This window comes from Nyctibius grandis, chromosome 6 (genome assembly GCF_013368605.1).
Source record: "Nyctibius grandis isolate bNycGra1 chromosome 6, bNycGra1.pri, whole genome shotgun sequence".
NCBI lineage: Eukaryota > Metazoa > Chordata > Aves > Nyctibiiformes > Nyctibiidae > Nyctibius > Nyctibius grandis.
This window is the reverse complement of record NC_090663.1, coordinates 55,991,090-56,003,585: the sequence shown is the minus strand read 5'-3', so window position 1 is coordinate 56,003,585 and position 12,496 is coordinate 55,991,090. Positions and strand designations below refer to the sequence as shown.

Sequence of the window (12,496 nt, the reverse complement as noted above, 5' to 3'; positions counted from 1 at the left end):
ATTGTTCCCAACTCATTTCTGGCTCATGCACTAACAGAAAAAGAGCACTCCCTCTGTTTCTGGATCTCCTCCACATGTTGGCCAGACTATCGCGTAAGACTTGGTCGGGAAAACAAGGAAACACACTGTTTTAAACAGGTTTGACCTTTAATTTAAAACTATTCTCTGCTCCTTTGCTTCCCCTTACAAAGTTGCCAAGCAAATAGATATTTGAGTTCTGGAAGCAAAACTCAGTTCACAGTAAATAAGAAAGCAGCCCTGAAAGCAGCCTTTCAAGAACAGCTTGCACTTGGTAAGGGGTAGACATACACTGGCTGCTCGCCCAGAGGTTCTCTTTTACCTCAAGAGGGACAGAGAATGGGAGAGAAGGACATGGTGAAGCTTTACTGTTAATTATATAAGGCTTAAGGAAGATAAAAAATACACTGCTGTAGTATTGTGAAAACATGTTTTTTGAATTCCAAATGCAGTTCCATTAACTCTTCATACTTTCTAACTGCACAGAAAGATTTCATATCTGTTAAGACTCATTTATAGCAAAATTGTAGCAGACTAGTAAATCTGTTCCACTCATGACCTCTATTTACAGAACTAGGTGGTTATCACCTTAAGGGTGATACATATTTTTCAGTGAACCATTTGATTTCAGTTCTCATGAGTTCTGCCTTATGAATCATTCATTTCAAATAAATAAAAAACGTTCAAGACCCACTTCCATCTCCAGAGCTGTCTAGGACTAAAACCCCTCCAGCCTGTGTTAGGCAGTGGCCTGCTGAGTCCTTTGCAGAGTACTGTAGAGAGCAGGGTATAGTATAACATCAAATTTAAGGAGCAGAAAAATGACAAAGAATAAATCAATAAGCCATTGTGGTGTTACGTCTCATAATCAAATGAGGGATTTTTAGTTGTTAAAGTTTAGAAGATGGAGGAAAATATACTCTTCTAAGTGGCTCCAGCTTACCATCTACGATCACATCTTCCAGCTTTGTAAGTGCATAGGGAAATGGCAAAGAAAGTTAATTACTACAGTGTAGATGCATGAACCGTGCTAGGGGTATGGCATGGGTAGTTGTTTTGCATTCCAACAGGCTTCCTACTGCTCAAGGCAGAGTAGGTTAAACCTATCACTATTTTTTTTTTTTCCCATGGGGATAATTTTTTTGGTTTTTGATTTTTTTTTCTTTTTGTTCCCTTTACTGTAAGACCTATTTTCCAGCATTTTGCTAACTTTTAGCTGACGTATTTAATGATTAGGACCTGTATCTGACCACATTGCTCCTTATTCTTTGCTGTGATTATCAATTAAATTCCACCTGCAGATTTGGAAAAGCACTTCCATAAACAACCAGTAAGTTATTTACGCGAATGTTTACTGCAGTTATTTAAGGAAAACCAACAAATGTAGGTCTCTATAGCTGTAAAAGCTGCCTTTACAGTTTACCTAAGAGGAAATAAAATATATATGCTCATAGCACAAATGAGACATCAGCAGAATAGTCTGCATAGTCCTGTCTTTCTCCCTTAATGGGAGAAACTGCAAACCCACAAGATGTGAAGAGTGGAAAAAAAAGAAAAATATGGCACATTTATTTGGTTTAATTTATTTATGATACAATATTGAAATTTAATGTAAAATTAAGTAGACTAAATGCTTTATTAATTACAGAATAGAGAACATACTACTCTTGATCCACACATCTACATAATGTAAGTGTTATTATATATCAATAAAATATGTTCTGTTGATTATATACTTCATGTATTCATCACACCAACATTTTTCTAAGTGCTATACATTATTTATGTAGTGCATCACTGATTACTGCAACACCAGTCTTTCCTCTTTCAAACAGCCTCTTCAAGTCATTCGTGTCAGGTCTTGCCAAATTAATTAGGACGCTGTGCATCCCATTATTTGACTGTATTCAGTTTTCGTACTGCTGTACTTTGGTTGGAAAAAAGAGATTGCCCTGCTTCTTAAATAGTTACCAGCAAGGAGTATTTCTAGCTTTTTCTTTACCACCCACCCAATGCACCTGGGCATACTGTCAAATGGTGGTGACACAGGCACTGACCAAACTGCTATCACTGATTCGTTAAAAAAGGTTACTGGCTGATGAAAACATAATCTATCACATATTATTTAGCTTTATCACATAACCTTATTTAGTAAGTTATTAATAACCTTACCTTAAATACCAGTTCTCCTATCAGTCCATTCCATGACCCATCATCCTGAGGACTCCCATACTTGTGATCCGGTGCAACATAGATTTCGTATTTAAAGCCGAGGTAAGTGGCCAAGGATTCCAACACATCTATTGAGAAGCCCTGATACTTCTTTGGTTTTCCCAGAACATTTTCAGATACCATGACAAAGGGCTCTTCCTAAACAGAAAACAAAGTAGGCAACTGTTGGTGAAGAAATTACATTTGTGTGCTGTTTTTTTTAAGTGTTAAGGGGGAACTATTTAAATACTGCTTATAAAAAACTTTCCTACAACACATTGTTAGTGGTGCCTCTTGCATTCTGTGAAATGCTATTTTGTTATGTATTTACTTCAACAGAGAAATTTTCTTCTCTACTATGCATTTCAGAAGTAAATCTTCTGTTGTAACGTTACAACTGAAATGCTTTTCAGTAATGCCTTCTGTCTGCACTTGGCAGAGCAGACAAGCACTCATAAGTCTCTCCATAAATATGGAGGATTCTACAGCACTGCCAGCTTCCACTGGCTGGGCAAACACTGTATCTGACAAACACAACTACTAATTCATGCTGTAAGGAATGAAAAACATGGCAAAATAGGCTGTGCCGGAGAAACACGCATTTCTCGTGCCCTACTGTAATCTGAATCTGAATACAAGCTGGTTGAATTTAAGTAGTTCTATCCAAAGAGCATCTGTTTGATTAGTTTAGGGATAATCAATCATGGGCCTTAAGTTTGCCTGTAAGAACAGTTGGTGACTGTTCATCAAAAAAGATGACCATAATAAAGGATGCAGATACTCAAAGTTGGAATTGGTTGGTAAGATTTCCAAACAATATGCTTTGCTTTTCCTTTTTTCCAAGATCTGCAACTGTTCTCTCAATTTTTTTATTAATATTTCTAATAACGTTCTCAGAAAGAGATGATTTTTTGGCTAACTTTAATCTCTTCCCCCCCTCCCCCTATTATTCTTCCTGTTGAGCATTTAATTTCTAGACATTCTACTTCACATCTTTTTAAAGTGAAACACAAAACCAGATCATATTTCTGAACACAAAAACCATGTTTGCCATAGATGGATCTCACTTAGGCTTGTTCTTTATTTTCTCCAAGAACATCTGTCTGATCTACTGAAGTAGAGCAAAACTATCAAATCCCCCAAAAAAGCATGAAGGCACTTAGGTATTTTTTTGGAAATATGCTACATTTCTTCCTTTTAATTCTTTCATGGTGCTGTTAGTTAATATCAGTTCATCAGAAATATATATTCTGATGTGCAAAAAGTTAGTTCTATCCTGTCATGGTTTGGCCATGACAAGCACATGAAACCACGTCCTGACCACTTCCTCCTAGTCTGCATAAACCACAACCATACAGAAGAAAACAGAATTGATTTTCCATAGTATTTGTGGCCCAAACTTTAACTGTATCTCCACATGCATTTTTGTCGGTGTTTAAATATTTTTTAATTTATTATTCTAATAATAAATTGAAGCCAAAGCACTTTCCACAAATTTTTCACTAATATTTCACTAAATATTTTTAGTTTCTTAGTATGTCACTCCATCTGAACAGGTATCACTGAACTGCAGGCAGGATGTTCTCAGAATAAGAAAGCATAATTTGTAAATGCTTGAGTTAGCATTCATTAGGATAGCTGCATGCTGAGGATGCTGCCAAAGAAGCAAGGATGTAACCAGACCGCACTAGCAGGATGTTCTTTTCTGTCTGCAGGAAATCCAGAAGAAAAACCTAATCCCCCAAAACCAAACCAAAACCCAAACCCAAGCAACCAAAAAACCACTAGGGAAAAAAAAAAAAGCTGAAGGGTCGACTGTCTCAAGTTATTATTTCCCAGTTGCCACACAGAATTTCTTTCTTCCAAATTTTCCAAGATCAGTCAAATGGAATAAAAATGGAGGACAGCAAGTGCAAGTGAATTTTTAAAGTAGTTCTCCAGCATCTGGGTTCCAAGAACAGTGAAGGAATGGAGACTAAGTTGATGAAAGCCTCTCCTAAATGAAAACACAGAGTGAATTCAGCTTTGCTGATCACTTGGATGAGAGATTCACAGAAACACAGAATCACACAGAATCAATTAGGTTGGAAGAGACCTCTGGGATCATGAGTCCAACCATTGCCCTGACACCACCATGTCAACTAGACCATGGCACTAAGTGCCATGTCCAGTCTTTTCTTAAACACATCCAGACATGGTGTCTCCACCACCTCCCTGGGCAGCCCATTCCAATGTCTAATAACCCTTTCTGAAAAGAAATTCTTCCTAATGTCCAACCTGAACCTCCCCTGGCAAAGCTTGAGGCTGTGTCCTCTTGTCCTATCACTAGTTGCCTGGGAGAAGAGGCCGACTCCCACTTCACTACAACCTCCCTTCAGGTAGTTGTAGACTGCAATAAGGTCACCTCTGAGCCTCCTCTTCTCCAGGCTAAACAACCCCAGCTCCCTCAGCCATTCCTCATAGGTCATACCCTGCAGCCCCTTCACCAGCTTGGTTGCCCTCCTCTGGACTCACTCCAACACCTCAACATCTTTCTTGAAGTGCGGGGCCCAGAACTCGACACAGTATTCAAGGTGCGGCCTCACCAGTGCTGAGTACAGAGGGAAAATCACTTCCCTAGACCGGCTGGCTACACTATTCCTAATAGAGGCCAGGATGCCATTGGCCTTCTTGGCACCTGGGCACACTGCTGGCTCATGTTTAGCTGACTGTCGATCAGCACCCCCAGGTCTCTTTCCGCCAGGCCGCTTTCTAACCACTCTTCCCCCAGCCTGTAGCGCTGCATGGGGTTGTTGTCGCCGAAGTGCAAGACCCGGAACTTGTTCTTGTTGAACCTCGTGCCGTTGGTCTTGGCCCATCTATCTAACCTATCCGGATCCCTCTGTAGGGCCTTCCTACCCTCCAGCAGATCGACACTCCCACCCAGCTTGGTGTCATCTGCAAATTTACTGAGGGTGCACTCAATCCCTACATCTAGATCATCTATAAAGATACTGAACAGCACCGGCCCCAGACCTGAGCCCTGGGGAACACCGCTAGTGACCGGCCGCCAGTTGGACTTTGCCCCATTCACCACCGCTCTCTGGGCTTGGCCATCCAGCCAGATTCCCTACATACAGGCTCAAAACTGCTGGAAAAAAGTGTTTCCACAAAAAAAATAATGTTGTAATGTATCCATCTAAGCACGTGATGCACAGAATTCTAAAGATTTGTGTGTACAAAGGGTGTTTTAGAAGTTGATAAATTTTCATATTAGAAAGGATTTATTCTTATCACTTCTAAGTTATTAGAAAAGTTGCTCATGAACTGAATTTTTATTAAGTTAGTTAAAAAGCAATTGCTAATTGTACTGATTCAAACACTTTAAAATGCAGTTTGTCACAACTAATTTCAGTCTTTTATTAAGCTATGTAATATTGTTTGCCATTGAGAAATTTTAGAAAAAAACCCCATGTCCAGTGTGCTATACACAATATAATCAGCTTTATGCAAAGCAACTAACACTTCCAAATTTCTGTTGAAGCCTGGAGCAGCAAAATATTTAATCATATCCCCAATGAAACAAAAAAACATCTATTGCTATGTTTTTTTTAACTGTTTCATTGCTATGTTTTTTTTTAATTGTTTACATTTCTCAGAAGACATTGAAAGAGGACAAAAACATTTGTCCTGATTTTTCCCCCCCATAAACGCTGCAAACTGAAACTATGCCAGCTGTCTTTTTGTACACTGGGAGGGTGTTATGGGAGCTCCTATGGAAAGACATATACATCCTAACAATACTGATGTTAAAACGATTGTCTCCATCCTTAAGAAAGCAGATCTTGTTGAAAGAAAATACACAAAACAAAATACAAGAAAGCTGGAGAGGGACTTTTTACAAGGGCATGTAGTGATAGGACGAGGGGGAATGGTTTTAAACTGAAAGAGGGTAGATTTAGATTAGATATTAGGAAGAAAGTTTTCACTGTGAGGGTGGTGAGACACTGGAACAGGTTGCCCAGAGAAGCTGTGGATGCCCTCTCCCTGGACGTGTTCATGGCCAGGTTGGATGGGGCTTTGAGCAACCCGGTCTAGTGGAAAGGTGTCCCTGCCTATGGCAGGGGGGTTGGAACTAGATGATCTTTAAGGTCCCTTCCAACCCAAACCATTCTATGGTTCTGTGATGAAAACAAAACCAGCCAATATATTTTTTAACTACTGAACAGAAAAGTAATGTGAACAAAAAAATAAGCTCGTAGAAAGTAGGTGTCAAAAACTCACAAGTTAACTAACGAATTTGGAGGTGGCAAAATTCACCTGGATAATGAAGCTTCCATTCAACCTCAATAGATTCATGAAAATCCTGATACGCTTGCTCTCCAAAGCAAGTGGTAATTCAGACTATATCATTCTTAGAGAAGCCATACAATTGCCATCCTTGGAGATACTCAAAACTCGCCTGGACACAGTGCTCAACAACGTGCTCTAACATTAGCCCTGCTTCACACAGATGCCGTCCAAGGGTCCCGTCAAACCTAAATTGTTCCAGGATGCAGTGAAGTGATCAAAGGAAGGCCACTGTTTCTGCTTCTCCTTTTATTCCACTTTTGGAGACACCTCTCTAGGGGACTGGTGAGCCTCTATGGGGCAAGAGCAGACTTGACAGCCTGTAAAGTCAGAGAAGTCTGGAAAAGCAGAGAACTCACAATGTGCATGACTGTGGAGGAAAAAAAAAAAGGAAATGAATGGATTGCTTGCCCTTAACATCTTGGTTTTGAAAGATGGATGATCTGCCTCACTGGGCCCTCTAGCCATCAGATATATTTAGGGGATGGCTTTGCATCCAACCTTAATGGAGATCCTTTAAAAGAGGAGCTACTTTCCTTCTACTTTACCCCCAATGTGGCCCCTTGTCAACTGAATGCAGCACTACTAAGCCCGTGATAAGGGCTCCTTCTGAAAATAGCTCCATGGTTATCACTGTTTGGTTTCTTCTTGGAATCCAAGCTGTGCTGCCCTGATACAGAGTAGGATGTGTTTAAGACTCTATGTGGATCAAAGGATTTTACACAGTGTTGCAGGTTAACCCTGGTAGACAGCTAAGCACCGCACAGCCAATACTACCTGCAGCAAAATGAAAGTCAGCAGCAAACAGGTAAAGTTTATGTTGGGTGAAGCTGTGCGTATTGCTTTTTACAGCTGTAAGTAGGCAAAGTCTGGCTCCAGAGATGATTACCTCCCAAGCAAGAGAAGCTGCAAAATGCTAGCAGACTGGTACATCTTAGGAAGGCTAAAGGCAGACCCAAGATCAAAGCAACACAGTGTAAAAAAAGGAAAGTGATGGGAAAGATGACATGATAGTACAAGTACGTTGGAGAAGTAGCTCACAAAAACACTTGTCTCCATTCATTTGCCTAGTATCACTAGGTTTAGAAAACTTTTTAAGGAAGAAGTCACACATTAAGACTGACATAGGTTAACAACATGCTACATATTAAAACTGATATAATTTAACATCCTCCTCCCACCAGGGCAACTAGCTGCGTTCTCATGCAAAAGCTCTGGTGATGCTTGCTTTGTTTATTAAAGTAATTCTACAGTCAACCATCACAAATCTAGTCAGTTTTTGTCAGGTGAGTTGATCTGATTGCAAGGGGTCCAGACAAGTGTCAGAGCCAGGACAAGCAATGGAGTAAGACTGTACAAGCAGAAGTGAGGAAGTACCAAGAATATTCCCTTTTTGGTATCAGGGGATGGTTAAGCAGCTCAGAAATCTCACCCAAACCTGTCTTCTGATGTGCAACACAATATTATTTGAGCATATTTCACAAATTAGAGTTTATCACCGAAATACTTGGTTGAGTAAGAAGAGTTATCATCACCATTTTCCATGTGCAGAACTGAAACACACAGATTTCATGACTTGTACAGCTGAGAAGTGAACCTAAGTGTGCTGGGTCAAGGACAAATGCCTTAACCATAGACTGTTTTCCCTTTATCTTATTTTAATGCTTTAAAATATTTGTACTTACATATGTATCTGTGTTCTGGCAAACCATGAGTGTAAGAGCAGGAAAACCAACAGAGGAAAGCAAGCATTAGATGAGAACAAAGGAAAGTGGGATCCAAAAATGAGATGTCTAGACTCAGGGAGAGAAAAGTCTTACTCTTGAAAAGACTGCTTGCCAGGGAAGAACTGTGAGTGGACAACAGAGACTGTACCGTGCTCTAGTCCAGGGAGAACTGATAGCAGGGCAATACAGGCACGAAAAGAAAAGTCACGCATCCAAAACCTAGCCCTCAACCCCTGCCCTGAATTTTACACAGTAGAAAGTAGTGGATAGAGAATTTATTTGTTCTATTTTAAACAGATCGGTAGAAATCAGAGGTTGATAGTATAGAGCTTGGAGCAGTCTAGATTCAAGATTAGTAGGAAAAAATGCTCCACTTGATTGCTTATTCCAACAAGATAAAGGGCTAACAGTTTTGTCTATTCAGGACTTAGGTACTGGTGCACCTAAAAATGAAGTAACACAAGGTTTTTTAAGTGCTTTAAGAGTCTAAGATTAAAAGTACAAAATATAGTTTTTATTTACCCTCATGAAATTCTCAGACATATGCTGATAATTTGGATGTAATAGTTTGTCTGAAGTAATCTTTTTATATCCTTTCCTAGACCACCTAATAAAGTTAAAAATAAGAAAGAAGAAACAAGCTTTTGGGCAGAGAAGACCTTCATGTTTAAAAACAGAAGGAGCAATATTCAAGCTAAATAGCAGAAAAGAACAATTACTCAGAGTTTAACTTGAGCATGCTAATTAATCAGACAATCAAAGAGAAACATTGGTTTGTAACTGTGCTACAGAGGTGGGTGATAAATTTAAGCAATAAATTCAGGCCTTAGAGGAGGCAGGGAGGGAGAGCAAGAGAACACTGCTTGTGAAGCGTTCAGGGACAACTTACATGTAGGGAAATAGTATAACCCTAAACCCAGAGTCTCTATTCGGGATGATTTTTAGCAGACAGTAGAATAGTGACTTTAAATTCCATGCTTTGATAGTAATTTTTTAGTTCTTCAATGAAAACCAGGTTTTGGAGGTTCTGGTATTTTTGTACAGATTCTCTCTTTTTGGACAAATTACAGAAAACTCTCTGCAAAGAAGAGAAAAAGCACCATTCAAGTCTTCAACACAGCACTCTAACTAAATATGCGAGAGGAAGAAAAAGTTGCATTCAGTGGCCTCTTCACAATGAAGTGGTGGTCTCAGTCCAGCTGTTAATCATTTTATGTGCACACCACAACATCAGGAGATCGTTGAATGGGCAACAAGATAGATTTTCTCTGTAATTACAAGGGTGGATTCTGTGGCTTTGAGACTTATTTCAGGATAGAAGCTATATGGAGCCATGACACATTTATGAGAGTCTTATGCTTCCAATAAGATAAAAATGCTTAAAAAATGCTAGGACATACTTTATAAATGGAAAAACAAAAGCAAAACAAAATGTTTGGGATTATTCTCCTGCTCAGCCAAATCCTCTTTTCCCCTTAGCATGGGTAGAAAAATTTCCTAGCCAGGAGGCTATATAGAAATTATTAAGTAAACAAAAAGTTATTGGCTTGTGAGATCAGAAAAACTGATCACTGCTGGGATTTACAACACACACTGGGGCTTCACTCTAAAACTGCAGATGGATGGCCTTATGTGCTCCTACTATGTTTGGAAGAGAGTTTTGAAATCAGGTAATTATATTGGTGATTAGAATTCATAAAACACATGAAAATGACCTCTGTGTCTACTCATTAGAAATTTCTGAATGCACTGGGATATAATACTTTAATATTGACACTCTGTATTCAGTAAATGGGACTCAGTATTCATCAAATCTTCCCTTCTTCTCTACTGAAAGTAGGAGGAGAGAGGGAAAAACAGAAGCAAGAAATGAAGCTCAGTTATGGGCAAGTCAATCTGTGCTCAGCACTGATCCTAGAAACAGTGGACATTAAATAATTTACATAGCCCAAGCAGAGCCTTGGCGATCACATGAAGTAAATATTCACTCTGACACTTTAAAACACCCATCACCTACAAACGCTAAGAAACTGCTCCCAAACGTGAACTTCACTCTCATTACTGGATCTCTCAACTGCCTTACAATGGCTGTTTGGATGGCCAAGCACAGCCATTATAACCAAGAAGAAGCAGTCAGTCTCATAAACTATAACCAAAACGTTTTCAAGCACAGGATGCTATTGTCTTGTTGCTGGGCATAATTACTTTTTTCTTGACTCATAATTAACCCCCCCACTTTTAAATGTTAGCTATTTTGCATTTCTTACCTCAAAAGATTTCAGTGAAATAGGCAGGCCCAAACACTTAATTTCCTCAAGTGCTTTGTTGGCCACTGTTTTGGGGATTTTATTTGGCTAGGAACAGCACAGCAGCTTGCTATTTTTAATTGAACAGCAATGTACATTACTTCATGTTAGAATCAATGACCAAAATTTAATTGAAACATTTCATTCTGTCATTACAGAAATTCTCCCACTAGCAACTGTTATCAACGTTGCTGCAAAACATAACACAATCCCCACCCCTTAATAACACTAAAACAAAGATATAGGTTTCAAATCTACAAAATCTTGGATAATTAAGTTGTTATACTCATTCAATATCCTATTGTGCCAACAGGCTGCGTAAAAGTATGGGCATCTAAAACCACTGTTCTCAGATCCTGTGCTTTTCAAATGCACTGATTAGAAAGTCAGTTGTACTAACACAAAAGTCGCCTTGCCTGCAGCAAGAAGTTAGTTCATGACCCAGAAGCTGAATACAGTATTAAAGGAAGGGAATTTTAAATTTGGCCTTTATTTACCACTGTACTTATGCATGTGCTTTGCCTCTCCTTTTTTTTTAATGACAGCTTTATTGTAATCTTCAACAAGACACGAGTTTGTGCTTTCAGTTACAGTACTTTGAACAATATTTTTTTTCCTGAATCAAATAGCGGCTTCTGGATTTATTATGCTATTTAGTTAAGTGCTATTTAGAAGAAACAAACAAAAAATACTAGCCACCCTCCCTCCCACCTCCATCTCCCATTGCTCTGCAATGGGTCTAAGGTTTCTTTCAAAGCGATCTATGGCAATGGTCTATTAGGATGCAGCCAAGCTTTGTGTATTGATTTTGATTCACAATAACTTAATGCACCTAATAGCTCTTTCTGAACCATTATAGTTATATGATAGGAATATGGATTGAGAATGGAATCGATTGGAGTGTTTTAGAGTATGTCTAAACAGCACAATGCTAGCTTTAATGTAGGTAGTTCAGATACTGGAATTAGCAGAAGTGTAGTATAGGTATATTAACCTGCTGGGAGCTGCATTATAGTTCTTCCACCAGTCATACAAGAGCTCCTATTCATAATGAATTCACATAATACTTCATGACATTGCACTGTCATGCAGCTCACCTCCTTTTTTATCTCACATAGTATGGAAGGATAATTACAATCAGACTAAGAACCTCTTTCTGTTTAAAAGCCAAATTTCCTGTGTGCTCTGTGAACTACATGAATCACTCTGCAACGCAAATACACTGACAGAGCAGAGGGGTAAGTGTCAGTGAGAAGATAAAAGCTAAGGAGCCTTGAGAGGTAGCCCTTGACATACAGATGAGTTAGGTCAGTCCTACCAGGTTTTGCATTGCACCTACCTTGCTGTCAAACTGTGGCCCCAGCCAGGTCCCAAAACATTTGAATTCCTTGACATTCACCTCAACTAGTATATAGCACCTACTACTTTAGAAAAATGAATTGGAAATACTAGTTGAAAACAAAAGGGGCTGTGTTTCCCAGCAGGCTCCGAGATTAAAGCTTGTAAAACAAACGATCACAGTAGGCATGTGCAGTGTGAATAACTGTAAGGTTTATGACCTACCTGTTTTAATACAAGCTAGGTATCTCAAAGGGACATAAAACAGCTATTAAATGTAACCTGTGCCCAGTCACTAACAATTTCAATTTAGCCCTTGTACAGGTGTGGTGGAGGAAAGAGGAATGGAAAAACAGGCTCTGCCTCTATCAAGGGGTATTAGCTTCTGTTGTCATAATAATTTTAATTATTAATATTTTGAGGAAATCTCATCACAGTACAGTGCCACTTGAGAAAGAAAAAACAAAGGATTTTCCAACAGAAAACCAAATATATATGCAAATGTTTGCAGACAGAGGAAAATGGAGTGGAAGGATTTAGGGGAAGAGACTACATCAAACCTAAATC

The 12,496-nt window shown here is 39.1% G+C and overlaps 1 protein-coding gene across 2 annotated transcripts in view; it reads right to left on the bottom strand.

The window, feature by feature from the left end:
* GRID2 (glutamate ionotropic receptor delta type subunit 2) overlaps positions 1-12,496 on the bottom strand; it is a 774,093-nt gene that overhangs the window by 137,368 nt on the left and 624,229 nt on the right. For both annotated transcript variants that reach the window (XM_068403567.1, XM_068403569.1), the window contains one exon: positions 2,191-2,388. In XM_068403567.1, the coding sequence (XP_068259668.1) occupies positions 2,191-2,388 (198 nt within the window). The remainder of the gene's footprint in view (positions 1-2,190; positions 2,389-12,496) is intronic.